Consider the following 23,081-nt stretch of genomic DNA (forward strand, 5'->3'; position numbering starts at 1 on the left):
AACTTATTTCACTTAGCACAACACTCTCCAGTTCCACTCATGTTGCTACAAAAGGCAAGATTTCATTCTTTCTCATTGCCAAGTAGTATTCCATTGTATATACAAACCACAATTTCTTTATATCTTATTAAATAGATCTAGTGAATTTCTCATTTCAAACATTATACCTTTCAGAGTTAGAATTTCTTTCTGGTTCTTGTTTTAAAAAATATTTTACATTTCCTTTCTTGTGCTCCCTGTGCACTCATTTACTGCATGTATCTTTTCACTTGAACCCTTGAAATAAGAGGGTAGCCAGCCACTTTAAACCCTTGCCTGCTAACTGGGACATCTGTGTGTCCATTAGTCCATTACTTTAATTGTTTTTCCTTTTGTTTATGGCTCCCATTTTCCTCCTTCTTTACATATCTAGTAAGTATGTGTAACACACTGTGGATATGCTATGCTATTGAGAGTATGGGTTTTGTGGACTTAAAGTGTTGAATGTTATTCTTGCAGTTAATTCACTGGCAAAGTTTTATACAACCAAGGATCTTTTTAGGCTCTTTTAGGGTTTGTCTAGAATAGCCCCTATTCCAAGGATAGATTAGCTCTCCTCCTAGTGTCCCCTCTGAGATTTTAACTGAATTTCCATGTGTTCTCTATTCTGGCTGTTCAGAACTCCAATACATCCCAGCGCTGTGTAGCCTCTGAATTCTTCATTCATCTCACGTCTACCTGGTACTTGTTCTCTGATAGATTTCATGAAGTCTCGTCCTATGCATGTGAAGTGTAGTATTTAGCTAAAGACTCACAAGGAGATTTTTAGAGCTCTCTGAATAGCTCCCTATTCCCCAGCACTGCAAAATCTCCCACTTCGATGGTTTCCAAATTTCTATCTGTTTTCTCCATCCAGCAAGATCACAGTTATCTACTTGGGCTCTGCATCCCTCTGTCATGGTTTGGAAAGTGCCTCAGAGAGCTGGGGTACATTTTGGAGCTCAACTCCTGTATTTCCATTTTCTCCAGGATCACAACCCTCTGCTTCCTGCCTTCCACTGCCTGGAAATGGTTGTTTTATATATATATATATATATATATATATATATATATATATATATATATTTTTTTTTTTTTTACCAGTTTTATAGGTTTTTTTTTTAAATGAAAGGTGGACAAATCCATTGCCTGTTACTCTTCAATGGTGCCATTCATTAAATTTTTAAATTTATTTTTCAAGTTACTTGAACCAAAATCCGCCTCCCTAAAATTTCTAACCATTTTTGTTGGTTCAATCTTCTAGAATACCCCACAATGGCTCTTTATATACTGTTTTTAACATACTCCATTGGTGCAAAGAATCCAATTCCAATTTACTAACTCAAGGACTTTGATCCTGTAATCATCTCCTCTTTATCTTTGCCACGTTTCTCTCCTCTCTACTGGCTCATTCCCATCAGCATGTAAGTTTCCCTTGTCCCATGTCCTCCTCCAACTTCCCCACCAGTTTTCTGCCTCCCATCATAGCAATGTGTCTGAAAATATGAAACTAGTTGTCTTTTCTTGAATTCCCACACATTTATTCACCTCCCTGTCTGTTCCTTAGTCCTTCTAATTAGGCATTCACTGCAACCACACCACTCTTCATGGTCACAAACAATGTCCATCTCCCTAAACTCAATGGCCGATTCTGGGATTGCCTTTTTCTATTTCCAGTGGGATTGTATATACTTTATTACCTGTGTTTCTGGATATATTTCCTAATTTGCTTCTATGACTTCATAGTCTGCTGGATTTCCTCTTACTTCACTGGCTTCTCCTTTTCCCTCTCTGTTTCCTTTGCTAATTCCTTCTCGTATTTTGGAACCTCAAATGCTGGAATGCCTTGGGTCTGGACCTTCTCGTTTCTCTCCCATGTCACACTGCTACTCCTTGCTTCTTCTTCACTTCTGTTAAAGACGCTTCTTTTTAACTTTACTAAGCAAAAGGTGTGCTTCCTCTCATCTGCAACACTTACTTTCAGTATCTGACTGAAAATATATTGTCTTACTCAGGGAAAATATGTTTTACAAATACAAAGTTGGTTTCTTCATATAAATTCTAAGTATACTTCAGTTTCTTTTGTTGGCCATTACATAGAAAATGCATTACTTTTCAGCCAGAAAGGAAGGAAGGATGTCATGGGGACAAGATTCAAAGACTGAGGAAAGCCACAGGCATCTGTTGATCAAGAAACAATCTGCTCAGATCTGCTCAGATGTTTGGAAGATAATGGAAATCAATCTCTCCCAACACTTACTCTGAGAGCCCAATATTTGGAGACTTTAAAATGCAAGTAATCAACATTAACATAAGCCTTTAAATTTCGTACGGTTGCTTTTACAATGTGGGTGAAAACTGTGCTGAGAGATGAATGCATAGTGCTCTTGGAGAATCATAAAACCACATGTCTGTGCCCAACACACATTAGAGAATACTAGCTGCTCATTTTGCACATGTGGAGTGGAGCCTTCATGGGAATTTGGTGACTAGAAGAGAGATGTGAAGTAGACTGGTGCCTACATTTTAGATGCATCAAGTCCTCTGCCAATATTTTCTACAAGCTGGACTACCCTATTTTAATTTCTTAAAAAAAAATTTAATGTTTATTTGTTTTTGAAAGAGACACAGAGCATGAACAGGGAAGGAGCAGAGAGAGAGGGAGACACAGAATCCGAAGCAGGCTCCAGGCTCTAAGCTGTCAGCACAGAGCCTGACACAGGGCTTTAACCCATGAACTGCAAGATCATAACCTGAGCTGAAGTCGGACACTTAACCAACTGAGCCACCCAGGCACCCCTGGACTACCCTATTTTAATTTCTAAACAAATACCACCCACTTCGTTTAATTTGATGAATGTTATCATAGCTTTCTAAATTAATGAGAGGTCTGATGCTAAACAGAAGAGAGGAACAAAACATATTTCTAAACTGAAACTAATTTTGCATTTCTAGAACTAAACTAAAAAAATACAGGAAGCTACTCTTTGCTATGTGTCAACTACACTTCAGTAAAACAAATAATAAAAAATAACAAAAAAAGAAAAGTTACCCTTTTATGATTCTTTGGAAAAGGTGTGATTTGAAAAATGATATTCGACAAACATTATTTTTAAGGCCATCAATCTAAATAATACTCTTATAAAAAGTTCCATTTAGAGTGAATGCAATACAGCAGGAGCTTATGGACTTCGGGGGCTAATTCAGGGAAAGCCTCACTCATCAATTAAATGCCACTCTCACTTCTCCCTGCATGCATTTCATAGCTGTTAATTATTTGGAGCTTCATATCTTAGGTAAATAAAGACTTGGTTTGGTGTTAGCAGAGTTTGTAGTTGGCTTCTACAGCTGTGAGTTTTATTTGAATGGGACGAGAGCAGATTCTGCAAAGTCTAATATTTTCACGTTATTCCAAGTGAACGCACTCGATGAGCATCGTTGAATTTGACTGTGCTGATGCCACACGTCCCACTTGCCTCTCCTTACCTCTCACGATCAGCTGGCTTTGGTGTTCCACAGCTGCTGCCTCATTCCGGGCTATGCAGGTATAGTTCCCGTTGTGCATGAGGGAGAGATTGGAAATCCGCAAGGAGCTTGTGAAGTCAATGTTGTCGATGGTCACCCCGAGGCTCGCTGGGATTGGCCGGCCGTCCTTCTGCCAAGTGATCGTGATGGGTAAGTCCCCTGAGACCACAACACATGGGATAAAGACCCGCTGTCCAATGGAGAATCTTGGAAACTCAAAAGGTTGGATGAAAGGTGGAACTGAAAGAAAAGAAAACGTAACAGAGGAAAGATGCTAATGAATTGCACGCACGCTCTACGTTCTCTTTTCCTTTTACCCTTTTGCATGACATTGAAAGAGTAACAGAGTCACTTCCATAACATGTAAATACATGCACTGGGAGAAGAGGTGAAGTTGTGCCATCCTGTTACTTGAATTTTCTCATTGTTCTAAATGAAAAGCATGGCTTAATTTGTACTTTGGCAAACAAGCTTAATTTATTTCGACAAACTTTAAAAAATACCATAATCATTTTTGAATAAAAATATTTCAGACTCTGTACTATTCATTGTGAAAGAGGCATTTGAGTCTGTGTTTTCCTTAGAAGCTTTTGAAAATGATATGTACAAGAAAAGATTTCTCTCCTGTTTCACTAATACTACCGCAACAATTACTGTTCCCTCTTTAATGCATCCCATGCCTTGCTAATGGGTATACTTTCAGCCTGTTCAAGAAGAGATTCCACTTTCATTGTTAAACATGCTTTTTTAGGACTAATGCCCAACTAACAGCAAGTGTTAATGAAAGAGACTTATTTTATGTTAGGATAACCATGTCTTCATTCTATACCCTCACTTTTACACATGCCATGTGCATGACTTTAAATTATGGACTGTCCCATGGCCAATGTCCTGAGTTGCTGAGATGTGTTGCTAATGAGGACAAGGTTATAGCCTTCAACGTGGCCAGCCATGGACACAGCCAAGCTCAGTCTGGAAAGCTCTTTTCTGATTTAATCTCCCTGATAAGCTTCTGTTTACCTTCTTGCCTCAGGACCACTCCTGGATGGTCTCACAGGGTGTCAGAGTCATAAAATGCTTAAAACTGAGCCAGAGAAGCCAACTTTGAATCCTACCATGGTTACTTCTTGGTTATGGGATCAAGGGCAAGTTATCAATATGCTCTTCCCATCGGCCTTATGGGGTTGTTATTCAGAGTCTCAAGTCGTAAAGAGGGAAACTTATTCAAAGATATTACTTTGCCCTTGGCCATAGGACTAGTTCACTAAGGAGTGAGGGCTCAGATTTTACCAATTTTATTTCAAAAGTTTGGAAATATACAAGGTTGTAAACTGAGATTACTATGCATGCAATAAATCAGTTATTATACCAGATGGTTTTATATGGAATTATTAAATAGTAGGATATCTACAGTTTGTTCACTAAATCAATTATAGATACATTTCAATGATCAGACTTGGGGAGATATAAGAGATCAAGCTGAGAAACATCTGAACGGACACCATCCATCCATTCATTCATTCACTCGTTCACACAAGAAGTGCCTACTGAGTTCCTGATATACGTGTGACAACACCGTGTGTGCCGGCCACACAGCAATGACCATAACACCTCGGTCTCTGTTCAGTGGAGCTTTCAAGCATAGTCATAGGCAGCAGATGTCAACAGAGCATAGCTGTGGCTATTCTGCTATTCCATATTATTATTACTCCTACTATATGCTTTCAAAAGCATTTGGGAGAGAGAACTCAGAACTGCAAATACAGCCAGAGTTAGACCGGTGAGAGGATAAATGGTTCAAGTTAGGTCTCACCAGAGAAACAAACAAACAAACAAACAAACAAAAATAGCTTAAGGTACCAGGCGCATTCAATGTCAAAACTGGTGACAGCTGACAGTTTGCTGATTCTCAAGGTAAAGTTACAGCTGTGAATCTGCAACGAGTCAATCTGATACCAGGAGAAAAAGATCTCGGGATGTGGTTCTAGCTGGGGCTGGTAGAAACGATCAGGCTGGATTAGGCTGTGATTACTCATAGTTGACACTGGGTGGGGAAGTACCAACTTGTAGCAAACGTGCTCATGTTTCTCTAAATATTGCCCAAACGGCATAAATGTTTATTACACGTGTACCTATTATTGACACTTAAACTGCCATTTTTTTTAAATAAAAAAGCAACTACATTTCCTCTTATTTAGTTCCTTACACATAGGAACCTGAGTGTCAGTCCACTGAGGCAAATGTAGGCACTCAGGAGCTTGGTGCTCATTATCTGAATTGTAGATCTTTTCTTTCTTTCTTCTTTCTTTCTTCTTTCTTTCCTTCCTTCCTTCCTTTCCTTTCCTTTTCCTTCCTTCCTTCCTTCCTTCCTTCCTTCCTTCCTTCCTTCCTTCTTTCCTTCCTTCCTTCCTTCCTTCCTTCCTCCTTCTTCCTTCCTTCCTTCCTTCCTTCCTTCCTTCCTTCCTTCCTTCCTTCCTTCCTTCTTTCCTTTCCTTTCCTTTTCCTTCCTTCCTTCCTTCCTTCCTTCCTTCCTTCCTTCCTTCCTTCCTTTTCTTTTTTTTGAGACAAGAACTTCGAAGCCAGACTACCTGGGTTTAAGTCCAGCCATGCTACTAAATAAAGTTTTTAACCCCTTCTCTGTGCCTTCACTTCCTTATTTGTAGAAGGAGGGGGTTGCCGTTAGGTGTGAATGAGTTAGCACGGAGTTTATGAACTTCCAATTTTAGTATATGTACTGCTGATGCGAGCACTGGGGTCTACAAACATCCGAGGACACCTGAATCCATTGCTTAGCATTGGTTCTATTTTGTAAGCCTTTCAGATGAGGAAAAAGCAAAACAGTTAAGTTGAAAGGTCACTTGGCAAAGGAAAGGACTCCATTTCTACCAGTTATAGTAGGGAGAAGAAAAATAGGACTGACTTTCTATTCTCCAGATCAAGAAAGGTTAGACAGCATATTTTTGATTTGCCTAATAAGAACACAATATGTAGGATGTAGACTGTCAGTGATTATTCATTTTGAGGATTTCTACTTCTAAATTTTTTTTAATGTTTATTTATTTTTGACAGAGAGAGAGAGAGAGACAGAGCATGAGTGGGGAGGGGCAGAGAGAGAGGGAGACACAGAATCCGAAGCAGGTTCCAGGCTCTGAGCTGTCAGCACAGAGCCCGACGCAGGGCTCGAACTCACGAGCTGTGAGATCATGACCTGAGCCAAAGTCGGACGCTCAACTGACTGAGTCACCCAGGTGTCGCAAGGATGTCTACTTCTAAGAGCAAAAGAAAGTTCTAGAATAGAGACAGAGCAGGTACATGTTACTTTCAAGAACAGAGGCAAGAAGTAGCTACAGAGGAATCAGAATTTAAGAATAATGCAAAAACAGATTCATTTAAAAGTTTCTGGAATTCATTGGTTTATAGAACTCTAAGGGATGTAATTATAGTCCCGGGAGTAAATTTCAGAAACTTGAACCACAGAGAGACACTGCTGAAGACCTGTGCCTCCCATGCAGTGAAAGCAAGCTCCCGGAAGCCCACATGCTCACCCTCACCTGCAGTGCTCAAAGGATAATCTCTTGCTTTCAACACTGGTTTGTTTTTTTTTTTTTTAGTGTTTATTTATTTTTGAGAGAGAGTCACACACAGAGTGTGAATGGGAGGAGGGGCAGAGAGAGAGGGAGACACAGAATCCGAAGCGGGCTCCAGGCTCTGAGCTGTCAGCACAGAGCCCAATGAGTGGCTCCATCCCACAAACCATGAGATCACGACCTGAGCCGAAGCTGGACTCATGACCGACTGAGCCACCCCGGTGTCCCTCAACACTGCATTTTGAACTATCATAACACTCTTAGCAATCTCATTCTTAGCCCAAACCTGGTGCTGAGAATACAGACACACTGATGCGGGCTCAGTGAGAAGGCAGAGTTGGCAAGCAAGGGGGTGAGGGACCGGGCATAAACTTTATAAAATGTAGACACAAGAGCGCAAGATGCACAGCAGCTGGGGGACATTTTGAGCTGGGACAAACTGCCCTTCATCACCAGCATGGTCGCAATGAATACACAATCATAGTACATACCTAAAGTTGCATACTCCGAATCGTAAGTTATAGTTAATAGATTAACTATAGCCAGCCAAGAATGTTGAACCCAGCAAAACTGTTATTCAAAAACTGAGGAGAGACGAACTTTCCCAGATAGACAAAACAGAGGGAGGTCACCAGGGCTGTCCTGCAGGAGATCCTAAAGGAAATATCAACTTGAAATATCAAGTTGAAATAAAAGGACACCTGGGGTGCCTGGGTGGCTCAGTCAGCTAAGCATCTGACTTTGGCTAACGATCTCAAGGTTTGTGGGTTCAAGCCCCGCGTCAGGCTCTGTGCTGACAGCTCGGAGCCTGGAGCCTGCTTCCGATTCTGTGTCTCCCTCTCTCTCTGCCCCTCCCCTGTGTGCACTGTCTCTCTCTGTCTCTCAAAAATAAATAAGAACGTTAAAAAAAATTTTAAGAAGAGGACACTAGATTGCAACACATAGCCATATGGAAATATGCAGTTCTCTGGTAAAATTAAATCTATGGGCAAGTATAGAATGCTGTATTTTGCAATTTTGATGTGTAAGTCCACCTTTAATTCTTGTATAGAATTTATAACACAAAAGCATAAAATCTGTCAAACTCTGTTAATGGATATACAACATATAGAAACATAATATTAGTGACAAAGTGTTGAGTGGTATATCTGTAAAGGAAAAAAATAATAAAATAAAATATTTTAAAATATATTTAGGAAAAAAAAACCACCCCAAAGAGTTAAAGATTTTCATGATAAAAAAGAGGATTTGGTTAGTGGGAAAAGTCATTTTCCCAGAAAAACGTCAAAATCGGGTTTGTTATTTGTTTTACTTGCCACATCAGGATGTACTTTTTAAAATGCAGACTAGGGGCGCCTGGGTGGCGCAGTCGGTTGAGCATCCGACTTCAGCCAGGTCACGATCTCGCGGTCCGGGAGTTCGAGCCCCGCGTCGGGCTCTGGGCTGATGGCTCAGAGCCTGGAGCCTGTTTCCGATTCTGTGTCTCCCTCTCTCTCTGCCCCTCCCCCGTTCATGCTCTGTCTCTCTCTGTCCCAAAAATAAATAAACGTTGAAAAAAAAATATATAAAAAAATAAATAAATAAAGTCAGGCTCATATATTTTTGTCTTGTCCCTCAAAAATTAGTTGTATGTTCTTCTTTATGGGGAAAAAAGAGCTGTTATTTTCTTCCCAGAGAGAAGTATGACATGAAAGATACATGGGTTGGGTGTTGGCCAATCTTGGGTAATTTGCAGTGTTTTCCTCATCCACTTTCTTTAGGTCTGTGATTCAGTTTCTTCATGTGTAAGGTGACGATAAAGAGCACAACTCATGAGCGTTGGTGAGGGCTTCATGGAACACACAGGCACAGAGCCCCAGGGGTGCACAGAAGCTGCTCAGTGAGCAAGCATCGCCCTTTCTTTCCTTTTCCTACCATTTCTTTGGCCCCAGGGCCCACAGCTCACTGGGAAAAATCAAATATGTTACACGGATGTCGAGACGCATGGGGGCTGAGTTTACACCGCCATATATAATTTGATCAACTCCACATTTATCATCTCTTTTCTAGTTGTGCTGTAATTCCCCATGCCTCCAGACAGTCTCAGGTTGACAGTTTCTGGTCTCGGCTGCTCCAAGAGCCTACCTCAAGCCAGTCTTCTTGGTTACAGCAATGAATATTCTCATCTTCCCGTGTCCTTTTCCCCGTTCTGTCCAACAAACTCTCTCTCCTTATCCTTCAAGAAGTTTTCTTGTTTTATATCTTGCCTGTTTCACAAAGTCTCCAAAAACCGCATCTGCGGATCCTGTCCATTATGGAAATGCAAAGCCCATAGCTGATCTCTGGGAGCTCAGTCCTGATTACACATGCACTTGAGGTGCCCACATGCCCACTGGAGATGCCCAGGACCAGCATAGGCTTACCGCCCCGTGCCGTCTGCTGAAATACAAGCTGTGACTCTAAAACAATGAGGCTGAGGAGCATGCGTCGTTGCGAGAGAAGCATGTCACTCAATTGTCTCTCCACTCCTAAGACTGATTATTTGTCCGATTCTGCTACTTTACAACATGCTTTAGATTCCAAAACTGTAGATTCCTAGCCCCATGTGATGTAGTTCTCCGCTCTATTCACACCACAAGATTAAACTCTTCCTCTACCCGCTCCACGAGCCTGCTGCTAAGATCCTATAGAGGAAAGGGTCACAGCATGGCGCATGAGCACAGCAGTCTTTGGACATGCCTCTTCCCTTCAGTAGAATGACCCAGGAGGCAGAAGCTGTATCACGTTCATCCCTACTTCCCACATCTAGTGGAATAAATAATGTCTTGTATGTCTTAGTTGCATAATGGTTTTGAAAAATATCTTTTCCAGGTGATAATGAACATGTATTTACACTCTGAATGTTAGACAAGCCGAGAGTTAGGGAGTAGAAAGGAAAATAGATCCAATATACAATAACGATGAGATGATAAGGACAAAGGTGAGGCTTTGTTTCACAGTCTGATTAGCGTAAGGGCCCAGGACTTCTAATTTGAGGTTGTGCTGAGCCATCTCTACTCCTACTGGTAGGGCGAGTTGGGGAGATAAAGTCAAGATCTGGCCTCACTTATTCAGTTATGGCCGTCTGGGCCAATGGAGCACTGCTATGTGAGCGTGATCTCCTGAGCCAGAGCTGCTCTGGACTCACCATAAGTTAGGCTGTCAGTCCTGGGCCCATGCCTGCCAGAGAAGGACAGGCAGGAGGCCGAGATTCAGGAGGGCAGCGTGTGTGAGTAAGAAGGGCATTGTTGGGGCCAATAGATGCCAAAGAAACCAGAGGCTTCCAATTCACTGGAGACTGTGTGCCCCCTACTGACCCTACACTGGTGGAAACCTCATTCCTTGGCCGCCGGTCCTGGCCTTGCTTCCTTCCTGTTTCCCTGATGACCTCATCTGTCCCTCCACTCCAGATGTTAACTCCATGCTGCTGATTCCCCGATCTACATTTTCTTTTTCCCCCTAACTTTTCATTATATATTATTATTTATATTTTAGTTAGTTAACATACAGTACAATGTAGTTTCAGAAGTAGAATTCAGTGATTCATCATTTACACACAACACCCAGTGCTCATCCCAACAAGTGTCTCCTTAATGGCCATCACCCATCTAGCCCATCTCCCCACCAACCTCCCTCCATGAACCCTCAGTTTGTTCTCTATCATTAAGAGTCTCCTGTGGTTTGTTTCCCTCTCTTCTCTTTTTCCCCTCCACCCATATGTTCATCTGTTTTGTTTCTTAAATTCCACATATGAGTGAAGTCATATGATACTTGTCTTTCTCCGGCTGACTTATTTCTACATTTTTCAACCAAAAACTCCTTCACAAGCTTCATGCCTGCTTGTTTAGATGTCTGCTAATATTTTCATCTTGATGTCCCAGAAGCATGTGAAATCCAAAACCAAAAGTATCAGGTTTCCCTTAATCTAAGCTTCATGTTCAGTGTTTGTTCCTGTTAGCGCTTACAAAAGCTCCCAGCTACAAGAAGCTAGGATAATAAAAGCCTTCCTCATTGTGCATTTCTCTTTATCTCCAGCCACGATCAGCGGGCTACGGTGTCTCTTCTGCTTCACTTCTCAGTATCTCTTGGTCTGGCTCCTTTTCTTCCAAACACACCACCATCATCTTTTATTAAAACCTTTTCCATTGTGCCCTAACAGGTCTCCCTAATTTTTTAATCTTTCTGCACTGCAACTGATCTTACAGACCTCCACCATATTAATGTCCTAAAACGTAGTTGTGAGCGCATCCCTCTGCCTTAATTCCTTCACTGCTTTTAGGATCGAGTAGAAGGTAACAAACACTGCAACTTGATGCTTGTCTCTGTGCTGACTCATGCTGCTTGGGGATTCTTTGTTTCGGGCTGATTGACTCTGAATGTAGGGAACTATCCTCTGATCCCATTTCTGCCCCATGTCCCCCCAGGACCCCATTCCCACTCCCACCATCTTCTGCGGTGAACACTCAATTCCACTGCCAGCTGCTTCGGAGACTTTTTCAGGCTTCAGAGCCCCTTTGAGACTCAAGTCAGTTTCTCTTGGAGACTTCTTCTTGACTCCAGGCTTCCCATCCCACCTTAGCACCAGAACTGGTTAGATGTCCATCTTCTCTGTCCCTAAAAGACCTCCTACATACACATTTCTTTGATGGTGTTGTGTTGAAATCAGTGTTTTCCTATTTGTCTATCCACTGCTCTCCCACGGCGAGCGGAAATATTTCTCATCCCGTGCTGCTCCCTTTTCAAGACATCTGGTACCTGCTGATGCGTAATGGTTATTTGTCTGCAGGTCCTTCCACTGACTGCAGCCCATTCACAGTAAATGCACAGATATTCCCTGAATAAATTCAATAAGGCACAGGAATTGTGGTAGAGAGGGTCTCCTCTCTAAGGAAAGAAAAAAAAACAAACCTCAAGGTAACCTGGCTATACGTGTACATGACAACATCCCTCACCACCATGTAACATGAGACCACTTAATCAGATTGCATGTTTGTGTGTTACCATATATGGGAGACGAAACGTAAAAAAATGTATAAAAACCACGCCACATGGCATTCGGGGCTCAGTTCTTCGGGTAGGAACCCAACTGAGCCATGCCGGCACAAATGAAGTTGCTTCCTGGAAGAAAAAGGCCTCGGTGTCATGACTCTCTGTGTGAGAATCCTGCTACAGAATCAAAGAACTAAAGAGGTCCTCTGGCTTACAAATTATCTTGATGACAAAAGTCTAGTTCGATTATGCTATCATCATACACTGTGATCCTTGTCATTTCTTATTTGAAATATTGGACTAATGTCACTATAGAAAGTGGGAGCATTTTAAGGAAAAATATTTTCAGGAAAAGCGTTTACGATGCACATCGATAGCTGTTTGGCATCTATTTAAGTGGTAGAAGTTGATGCACCCGGTGACACGTGGCCCAGATTCATTTTCAAGAACGAATGTGTGCCCCGAGTGCTGGGAGTGATGTCAGGCAGCACCCTTCAGTTACCAGCCACTCTGAAGACTGTTCCGGCTGCAGAGATCCATCTCCCCAAGGACAGACTCTTTCTGGGGTGGCCTATGTCCAATGACTGGCTGAAAAGGACAATTCTGCCCAACTCATGATGGCTCTGAAAGTCCTTTTTTCTCCAGAGCTCCCTGCAGGGATGGTAAGGCTGTCATCAGCCTGCACCACAGCTCCTCTCCTCCCTGTGCCCAGTCCTTCTTCCTCTCCCTCCTTCAATAGTGCTGGTTATTGGGACACACCGTGATAAACACCATACACACTAAAACCTCTCTCTCTCAGAGACTGCTTCCTGGAGAGTTGAACCTGCAACAGTCTCACTCACCTACAGTGAAAATTGATCTACTATTAATAACAAAACCAAATCTGTATGTAACATTGCCAGTATATACTCCATCCATCCATCCATCCATCCATCCATCCGTCCATCCATCCACCCGTCCATCCATCCATGTTTTTATTCATTTCAGATTGCGACCAGAAGACAATTATCATGTATGCTGGGTTCTCTTTTAATGAGACCACTCTGTATTTGACTGAAAGTATCTTCCTTTCAGAATAGAATAGAAACATTCTGTCATTGATAGAAGCACAAGAAAAAAAAATAGTTTAGAAGTGTAATTTTAAGATTGTTACTCATTACCTAAAACAATAGTCTGTGTTCCTTTGCTGGTTGGTTGGTTGGTATTCATTTCGGTATCCCAAGTTCAGCCGATGTTCAGAACTGAAATTTTGTCTATCCTAAGGGGTTATGGATATTCATAAGCTCACGAATATACGTAAAATAGAACTAAAATGAGTAAGAATTCAGTGCTAATACTGGAATCAGTACTCAAGAACTCGCAAAAGCCTCAACTCAGAAATACAAGAAAGCACGGCAAATATAAATCAAAACACACATAGGTATGAGTGCCCAAGCATATCTACATACTACATATATTAGGTAAAGTGTTCCTAGCAGATGAGGCCTAAAGCAAAAGGTTCCTAAGCTGAGCACCTGCCAACAGAGTAGCTCAGTTGACATAAAAATAGTACAACTTTGGAAGAGTGCAGACATAAGAGTAACTCTTCTACAATGATTTTTAAACAAGGTATTTTGGACTGCCAAATTGTGATAACCATAGAGCCATAAATGTGACAACGTAAGGAGATAGGTAAGAGAAATAACTTTTTTTTTTCAAAAATTGCTTAAAATTACCAATTAAAGCCCATGAGAGTAAATACATTTAAAGCATTTCAGGAAGAAAAAACATCCTTAAGGCATAATGCGGAATCATAATGAAGAGAAACAGAAACTATTGTTCCCGTCAGCTAGGAAGATACAAATTAGACATAAAGGAAAGACAGACTGCTTGGAATTTGGGGATGTAAAAACACTACAACCAACTCTGAGAAGGATGGCAGTGTCTCCTTCAAAAGCACTTTTCAAGAAGAACGGGTCACCTATGCTATCATCAACCCGTGGCTGGAAGGAGCTGGGTGGTTTCCAGAGGAGATTCTAGATCCTAGTCGTGTGAGATGTTTCTTCCTGGAAGGTGTTTCATAGCCATAACCATATCATGCTGAAATAAATAGTTCATTTAACATTTACAAATGATGAACAACTCGAGAATTCATGAGAATTTCTGTATTTTACAATTAAGAGTCACCTTGGACCGAGGAGGGTGTCAGGTTGCTTTTCCCCCAGTGAAGGGCAGCAACACATTTACACTTGGTAATAAAACTGAGTAGACTGCATCTCCAATATTTAAAGAAAAGCTATTTGAATCATCATGGCTTCAAGAAAATGAAGTCTAGGGGCACCCGCATGGTGCAGTTGGTTAAGCGTCCGACTCTTGATCTTGGCTTAGGACACCATCCCACAGTTCATGAGTTCAAGCCCCACATCAGGCTTTGTCCTGATGGTGTGGAGCCTACTTCAGATTCTGTGTCTCCTCTCTGCCCCTCCCCCATGTGTGCATGTGCTCTCTCTCTCAAAAATAAAGAAACTTAAAAAAAAAAAAAAAGAAAATGAAATCTAGCTCAGGTTTTACTAATCCAGATGGAGAAAAGACTCATCCAGGTGGATCGCAAGTACTTTGCTTTTCCTTATATAAATTATCCATGGAAGCAAAGCCATGTGGCTCTAACCAGAGGTGATGACAGTGAAGCTACATGACAGGAACTGGCAAGACTCAAGAGCACAGGCATTCATTTTAAAACTTAGCTCCTGTTCCTTTTTTTCCAAGCAGCTGTTTTATAATGATTGTCAGTCATCTATTTACTTGAGGAGTATTTTCCATGACCCTGACTTAGGAAAGGTCACCCTTCTTCAGAAGCTTGGTTATTAATTATAACTGACTTCAAGTTGCTACATTTCTTGAGCAACAGGTCGAAATACGTCATGGTGAAACAAGGGTATAAAAAGGTAGTTATACCATTGCAATGAAGCTGTAAGTCAATTAAATTTCTTTGACAAATTTCAGGGCACTGAACTAGTGATATAATGAAGGAGCAACATGGTTAAATGCCTGAAAATAGACAAACAGCATATTTGTTTTGGTAGTCCGTCCACACAATATTCACATCATCGTAAATTTGCAGAACTGATTACACAGACAGTTCTCCACGTAGTCAGACCAGATGTGTGTCCATGCATCAGTCTCTGGAACTCTCTGTGTCAATTTCTTCATGGTGAGGATTCACACTAGATGGGTATCAGCAGTGACATGTTCTTCGTCTTTGAGTGAAAGGTAGAGTAAAACCCTCTGGGTTTTGTTATCACTCATAGACAACTTGAACAAGTCAGGTCTGCAGAACCAAGGTATGCTGTCCCCGCGCCTAGATCAATATACAACACAAGCAACTGATTCTTTCTGGAATAAATTAACAAATTCTGTGACTGAAGTGAATAGCTAGGGCAAAGAACTTCATCTGTATGGAAATAAGATTGCGGCATATTTGTGACCATTTAGCCTAAACAGATCATATTATAAATCTAATTACCAGTACTGGAGTGAGTCTATCTAGTTCTAAGTAAAAGCAGAGAACAGGAAATAGAGATTAAATGGAAAATATGGGGCTAACAATGTAATTAAAATCTAAAATAACTTTTGATATCAGATTAATTAAAATAAACATACAGGTGTTAAACCTGTGTCAAAAGTCACACACGTACATGCACATGCACATGCACACACATACATGATTAAAACTTAGATCCAGGGGCTCCCGAGTGGCTCAGCTAGTTAAGAGTCCAACTTCAGCTCAAGTCATGATCTCATGATCTGTGGGTTCAAGCCCCGCATTGGGCTGTGTGCTGACAGCTCAGAGCCTGGAGCCTGCTTCAGATTCTGTGTCTCCCTATCTCTCTGCCCCTCTCCTGCTCATGCTCATGCTCTGTCTCTCTCTCAAAAACGAACAAACATTTAAAAAAATTCGCTCCAAACATCATAAAACAAAAGGCTACAGAAAAACAGGAGTTAAAGATGAGAAAAGATCTCCTAGGAAAAATGTGAAACAAAGAAGGCAAGAAGAGGAACTTTTGAGTCATACAGTAGATAATTGAAGACAAAAAAAAAAAAAAAACAACCCAGAGATTATGACAGAAAATAGGTAAATCAACAATTATACTTAGTAATATTAACACCCAGTTTAATAACTGATCAATGAAGGGGATAAAAAAAAGCTAGAGATGACACATAACACAACTATTAAATGTAATTGAACACATATACACAGATTTACGCCCAACAAATGTAAGAAGAAACATTTTTTTTTAATGGATAAGAGATCCACAAAGAAAGCATTAGCACATGTCACAAAACTAAGACTGTCTGTGATGACACCACCGTCGTATCTCGGTATATGGAGAAGAGTGGAAAGTATGGGTCATTTAGTTAATGGTATTAGGAAACCTGTCTCAATATATAGAGAAAGAAGAAACTGACACCCACTTCTATTGTATCTACAGCTCTCAACGTGGACTAAAGACCTAAATGTGCACAGTGGAAATATAAACATAGAGTGAACACAGAAAATAGTGTAGGGATAGATCTTCCATGAGCTCGGGGACTTCTGAATCAAGACCCCATGGAAGACAACTGAGAGGCAGCCGTGAAAAAGGTACTCACAACCATTTCTATGTCATAAGAGATTCAAATTTACATGGAAGAATTACAGCAAAGCAGGAAAAAATCGCAGGAAAAATGATGTCAAGGTGGGCCAAGGAAATTCACAGATGGGATACCCAGATATCTAATAATGAAGAGTTTGATGCTCAACGTCAGTAGTAATGGAATAAAAGCAAATTAAAATAAAATCCCCAGGCATTAGATCTGCAACACTTTGAAAGGCAGATAATATCAAGCACTGGCACAGATATGGGGAGATGTGGACTCTTGTGTGTGGCTGGTAGCAGCCTAAAGTGTATTTTGGAGGGCGCTCTGCAGTCATTAGCGATACCAAGTTAATATCACACAGGGGCACATCTACTAGAATATTCATCATAACACGAGGCACAGTGTCAAAGGGCTGGGGGACAACAGCAAAAAGGTTTACTTTGCATGCTTTAATATATATTTATATGTCTATCTTTTTTTTAAAGTTTTTATTTAAAACAAATCTTTTTTTGTTTATTTATTTTTGAGAGAGAGAGCGTGAGCGGAGGAGGGGCAGAGAGAGAGGGAGACGCAGAATCGGAAGCAGGTTCCAGGCTCTGAGCGGTCAGCACAGAGCCCAACACGGGGCTCAAACTCACAAACTGTGAGATCATGACCTGTGCTGAAGTCAGATGTTTAACCAACTGAGCCACCCAGGCGCCCCCATTTATATGTCTATCTTAATAAGGGCATTAAAAAGTAGATTTAAAATAAGTATATTAAGTACACACATAAATAAGTGCACACATAAATAAATACACACATAAATACTCAGTAGGCAGCTTCTGGGGAGGTGGGGGTCAGCTGTTCGGTGCCACCCTGGAGGGAATAGTGGGACCAGAGAAAAAGGGAACAGCTAGAGGAGGCAGATTTGTATCCGATAGGAGGAAGAACTACGGTGATCGTGGGCTGTGCAGAATCAGGATGGGCTCAGAGCTTAGGGTGGGGCACTGCACAAGTCTGTGCAGACAGAGTCGGGAAAAATGCGGGTTCAGTCCAGGGCAAGGTGAGTATCACACGGTAGTCTCATCTAGGTGAACTCCACATTCATTAATATCCCTAAGGCTTTACCTTTGTGTCATCTATTTATGCATATGCAGGCATCTCTTATATATACTCAAATATGTCTATCTATATATGAATATAGTGTGTATATATATATATTTAATAATCTTAAATAATTTTAATTTTTAAATAACCTCCTTTCTGTGCTTCATGCCCGGCAGAGAGCCCAATTCAGGTCTTGAATTCGTGACCCTGTGATCAAGACCTGACCTGAGCTGAATTGGAACCTTAACTGACTAAGCCACCCAGGCACCCAATGCATATAAATAGAAATATTTATACATGATTTTAACCCATGCATATATTTTATGTTTATATATAAGTATCAATAAAATACACAAACATTATTTATGTTATATATCACATATGCACAAAGTTATATAGTTATAATATGTACCAATCCACATGAAAGATCCCACTGCATGGTTTTCAATAATTGAGAGGTGTTTTTTTTTTTTCCTGACTTAAAATATTATTGGAACAATATTGCTTAAGCACGACCTGAGGGTCTTTTACCGTGTGCTGGATATAGGTACACGTACACTTGTGTATATTTGCAAAGAGACTGATTATGGGCTAGGCAGGGAAAGTGCAATAATTTTCTTGTCATCCTTTCTTTTTTTTCTCATGCCTACATAATTCTCTCCTTCTCCATGTTCCCATGTTTAACAAGCCCAAGTATTGCAAAATATTATTTCTTCCACAATCTTAGCTTTAACTGAGTAAAAGCCTGCATTCTTTGACTTAGTAACAAAGCCAATACATAATCTTTTTCCTTTTCCTCTACTGAGAGAAAAACAATTTGGGGTGTCATTTCTAAAAAAATCTAACGAAGGATTCCCTTGAAGAAAGGTACCAGCTTCGTTTTCCAGAATCAAAGGGGGGATTACAAGGTCTTCCACCTCCAGGACAAACCTGTCTGAAGAAGACAGTCAAACTGACTTCAGAGCTCAATTCTGACATCCTATAACCAAAGGAGAGTCATTCTCTCCTGCGGGAGCTTGAGAGCGTAAATCGTCAGCCTGGGGAGTGAATGCAGCCACCTGCACCCATTAAACTCCTCCTTGGTAGTTGATCAAGGGGAGGGGTGGTACAAGTCCCCCACCTCATCAGCCTTCTTCTGTCACACTGGGAGTCACCAAAAGAACGTAAATCTCCATTTGAAACCACAAAGTCCCACAAAAGGAATGCACATTTACCACCTTACCCTACATTCCTCTACTAGGTCTATTTTCTCCCGTATTATTCATAAGAGAAACTATACCTTCCCTAAGCAGTTGCTGAAAATCAGTGCAAAAATTTTGTGAATGACAACAGTCTAAGGCCACGCGAGACCCAGCAAATAGGACCCTACATTCAACGCCGCTCAACTTTAATGAGGCACCTGGAAGAGAAAACTAGCCTGGAAACGCCGCGTTTCCCCCCAAATAATACTGACGATGACCCCAGCAGCAAGCGGAGCTGATAAAGAGAGAAGAACGTCATCCCTGACAGAGGTGGGTCCCGAGCCTCGTTGGAACAGCAGAGGGGCAAATGTCCGGAGTGGATGGCCCTGCCCATGGTGCCGCGCACAGAGCCGTGCCTCTCCCGGGGCCCAAGGGGCCAAACGGCATCAGCTGTCAGGAGCCCCCAAAGAATGATGTCATCGGCAGGCAGACTCCTGACTGCTCGCTCAGAGATGGGAGCCGAGCCCCATTTTTAATTCAGCCTCCACCTCCCCAGCTGCACCCACAGCAGCACTAGCCAGATCGCCGTGGCCACAGAGCAGGTGCACGGGAGGACAAAGAGCTGTGCCGGGGGCAGAACGCGTCAACTGGTGCAGAGCCTTGTCCCTGTCAGGGAGCAGAATGCAAAAGGTCTCACTGTCAGGCCGGAAACACTGCCAACGGCGCCTAATTCTTCCCTCAGTTTGAAGCAGGGCACGAGAAAGGCGTGTCTTCCGTTAGGATGGGAAAGTGCCACCACGATCACGGTGAAATGAGCTAAGGGGGAGCTAACGTCCGTGATCGCTCTTGTTGTGTTTCGAGCATCATCATCTCATCTCATTATTGGCCAACACTGATTTTTAAAAACTCATGATATCTGTCTTTCTCTGTATGGCTTATTTCACTTAGCATAACACTCTCCAGTTCCATCCACGTTGCTACAACCAATTTGTCAATAAATTTCATATATATAAAAAAAATAAAAAATAAAAAAAAAATAAAAAAAAAAATAAAAAAAAATAAAAAAAATAAAAACTCATGAAAAAGCATTGTGAAAGCCTGATGTTCCTCAGTCACTCTTGACCTCTTACAGTGTTGACTGTCGCTCTCTACTCATTGGAGCCCTCCAAACCCATGTTCCAAAGTCCCTGTGGTCCGAATCCAGAATGGCGGTCCAGAGGCTGTCAACCAAACCTCACTCTCCAAAAGCCCTTCCCAAGCCATGACTACCGTAGGCTCCCTGTCTCAGCCTCTCGGTCACCCAGGCGAGGACTTCTGGAGTCGCCTCGGGTCCTTACCCACCCTCACTTTCCAAATCCATTCGTCCTTTTACTTCTCATCAATGTAACTAGTTCTCATTCTCTCTCTTAAATTAAGCCCTCAATAACCTCACGCGCTTCCGAATTGTTAAATAATCTTCTTTCTTAACTTTTCAAGGAGCTTTCTTCTTGGGTTCATTGCCTTGATTTCCTTCCCCTCCACCATGGCCTCCCACTGCAATGCCGATTGCTTTTCTAAGGCCCACTACAGGGCTGCACTGGAATCCAAAGACGTGTATTTGAATCCCAAACACATTACTGGACAGCTTTGAGCAAGCCTCCCGCACGCTCTTAATTCCGCTTCTCTGCTCATGCTTTATGTACATTACAGAGTCACTGTGAGCATTAATTAAGGTTACACATATGAGAGTGTTTGTAAACTATAAAGTTTTATATAAATATAAATAGAAGGTGACATTTTTATGCAGCAGCCAATTAACTTTCCTGGCAGTGCTGGTCCCTAGCAATTAAAACACTCAATTAGGCACTGTTCAAGTTCAATGTGGCACCTAAAATGAGGAAGAAAAAGCTTTGAAATGTGTTAAATATAACCCTGCTTGTTAAATTGAAATGAAGTGAAGGGATTTTGACTTTCATTTCTCCCTACATGCTCGAAAGCAGCACAATGGTGCTTCTAGTTGGTTAATATAATTCAGAACTGCTTACGTTTTAGGTATTATCAATAGTTAACGTGGTGTTTAAATCGATCTTTGAAGTTTGTTTTTTTTTTCAAAGTTGTAAGTCAATGCTACAGAATAAGCAAAGGGCCAAGACTATTAGCAAAAAGGACATGGCTGGAAAATAATATTGCTTCCAAATGTTGTTGAAATAAACGCACACAGACACGCACCCCCCTCCCCCACACACAATGCTTTCAGTGTTTAAAAAAAAAAGAACCTCCTGGAAACAAGACAGAAATGGTGTGGCCCCCCCAAGTTTGTGGCATTATTGACAGCAATGAGTGTGCCCACTTTCCAAAGAAGCCGACGTGTGAGGGATCACACTTGCTCTTCTGAAATTATCCGAATAAAATATTCACTGTGCAGTCTAACCAGAAAGGTAATCGAGCTGTTATTTATATAAATAAAATAAGAAAAGACTGTCTTTCAATCCTGATTCACAAATCAAAAAAAATCTGTCTTTTCCTATCATTCAGTTGATTTCTTATCTCTTCCCTTATCATAACCTTTATCTTAATTGAAATCAGTAAAGGTTATTAATTTTTTAAAAGCATTGATAGACCACAATCCCGGCCACTGGAGTGTGACTTAATTTACATATTTCATTTCAAAACATTTTAAAATCCAAATGTAAATGTTCAGAAGTCAATTCGGTTACAACCTTTCTAATAACATCTGAGGAAAGGCTAAAATTGCTCATGGTGTATAATTACTACTATATATTGAAAGTTAGAAGTCATCTGAAGCAAGAAATGCAGGTAGTGTCTTAAACTGAATTACTCTAAATATTTGCGCTGCAGTGCAATGCAGGTAACTGTGACCAATGAATAAAAAAATGAAAGGGGATGTCAGGTGATACATAGAAACCCAGAATGTATTATTTTTCATCTGGGAAGTCCCACACAGACATACGCCGGCTTATCCTTGTACACCCAGCCTGCAATTTCCTCCTTTGGTGTCTACAGTTTGATCTGTCAACACAGAAGAGATGAAATTAAATAAAAGTAAAGGGGATGTGCTAGAGTACTGATAGCCGACGACTGTATTTAGTTCACAAGATGCTCCTCTTAAAACATGCTTTGAAGCAACGACTAACCAAAAGTCTATACTCTCTCCTCTGCCAAGACATCTGCGCGAAAAGCTATATACATCCAATGAACACCAACTCAACACCTCTTTGAGCAAGTTCAGTAGTCCAGGCTTCTTGGCAAACCCACTGTTAAGGTTTTTCCCATCAAATGTTTGTTAGTGTGTGATAGTCTCATATGGTGGGCTCCATGGAGATGTAACCTGCCATCCAGAAGGCTACCATCAGAGACTGCCGGGGACGTCGTCTGCTTTGTTCATTTGTCTATTGTAGGTTTCATCAAGACCTGCTTGGTTTCAACGTCATCCCGCATCTAGAGGGTTTTCTGCTTTCTTCGTTCCCTCGTCCGTCTGACTTCCTGCAGCACCTGACGTCTTCCTTCCACCTGGCCCCTTCCCCCATGCTTTCTATCAATGGTCTTTACTTGGCGTTTGCTGCCTAACATTATTCTTCTGGACCCTGGGGCTGGTTTCCTTTAGGGAGAGTTCTTAGCTATTGGACAGAACTTATTTTCTGAGGTGTTGACCTGCTTGGGGGCCTTTGTTTACCGAGCACATTTTACTAAGTAAAGTGAATACACATTCAGAAGTCATGATCAGCTCCGTTCATGTTTTAATTCACTATCTTGAGACAGCTTGCAATGTCTGTTGCTTTCATGTCCCTCTTTCTTTAGATAAGTGCAACCTTCTTCCTGGTGTGGAGGTATGGGGGTAAGTGGGCAGCCTGTCCAGGCACCCCATAGGTCTGCTCACAGTGACTGGTCCAGGAATGGGTGGTGGCCTATTCCTGGGAGGGAGCCAGAATCCCTCCCTACAAGTTTCCTATGTGGAACCATTGGGGAAAGGGCATGTGAGCCCAGGGACACTCAGGGCCAGTTTTCTTGCCGAATGGAAGGGCTACTCAGAGGGAACGAAGCCGATGTGTAGAGGGAA

General features: G+C 41.5%; 1 protein-coding gene across 1 annotated transcript in view; it reads right to left on the reverse strand.

Moving 5' to 3' along the window:
* Nucleotides 1-23,081, reverse strand: part of DSCAM (DS cell adhesion molecule) — a 628,479-nt gene that overhangs the window by 259,649 nt on the left and 345,749 nt on the right. The window contains exon 9 of the mRNA XM_047100488.1: nt 3,505-3,783. Coding sequence (XP_046956444.1) covers nt 3,505-3,783 — 279 coding nt within the window. The remainder of the gene's footprint in view (nt 1-3,504; nt 3,784-23,081) is intronic.

The sequence above is a fragment of the Lynx rufus genome, unplaced genomic scaffold (genome assembly GCF_022079265.1).
Source record: "Lynx rufus isolate CCGP_SWC_20201006 ecotype Redwood Valley unplaced genomic scaffold, mLynRuf1.p SCAF_5, whole genome shotgun sequence".
In the NCBI taxonomy this organism is placed as follows: domain Eukaryota; kingdom Metazoa; phylum Chordata; class Mammalia; order Carnivora; family Felidae; genus Lynx; species Lynx rufus.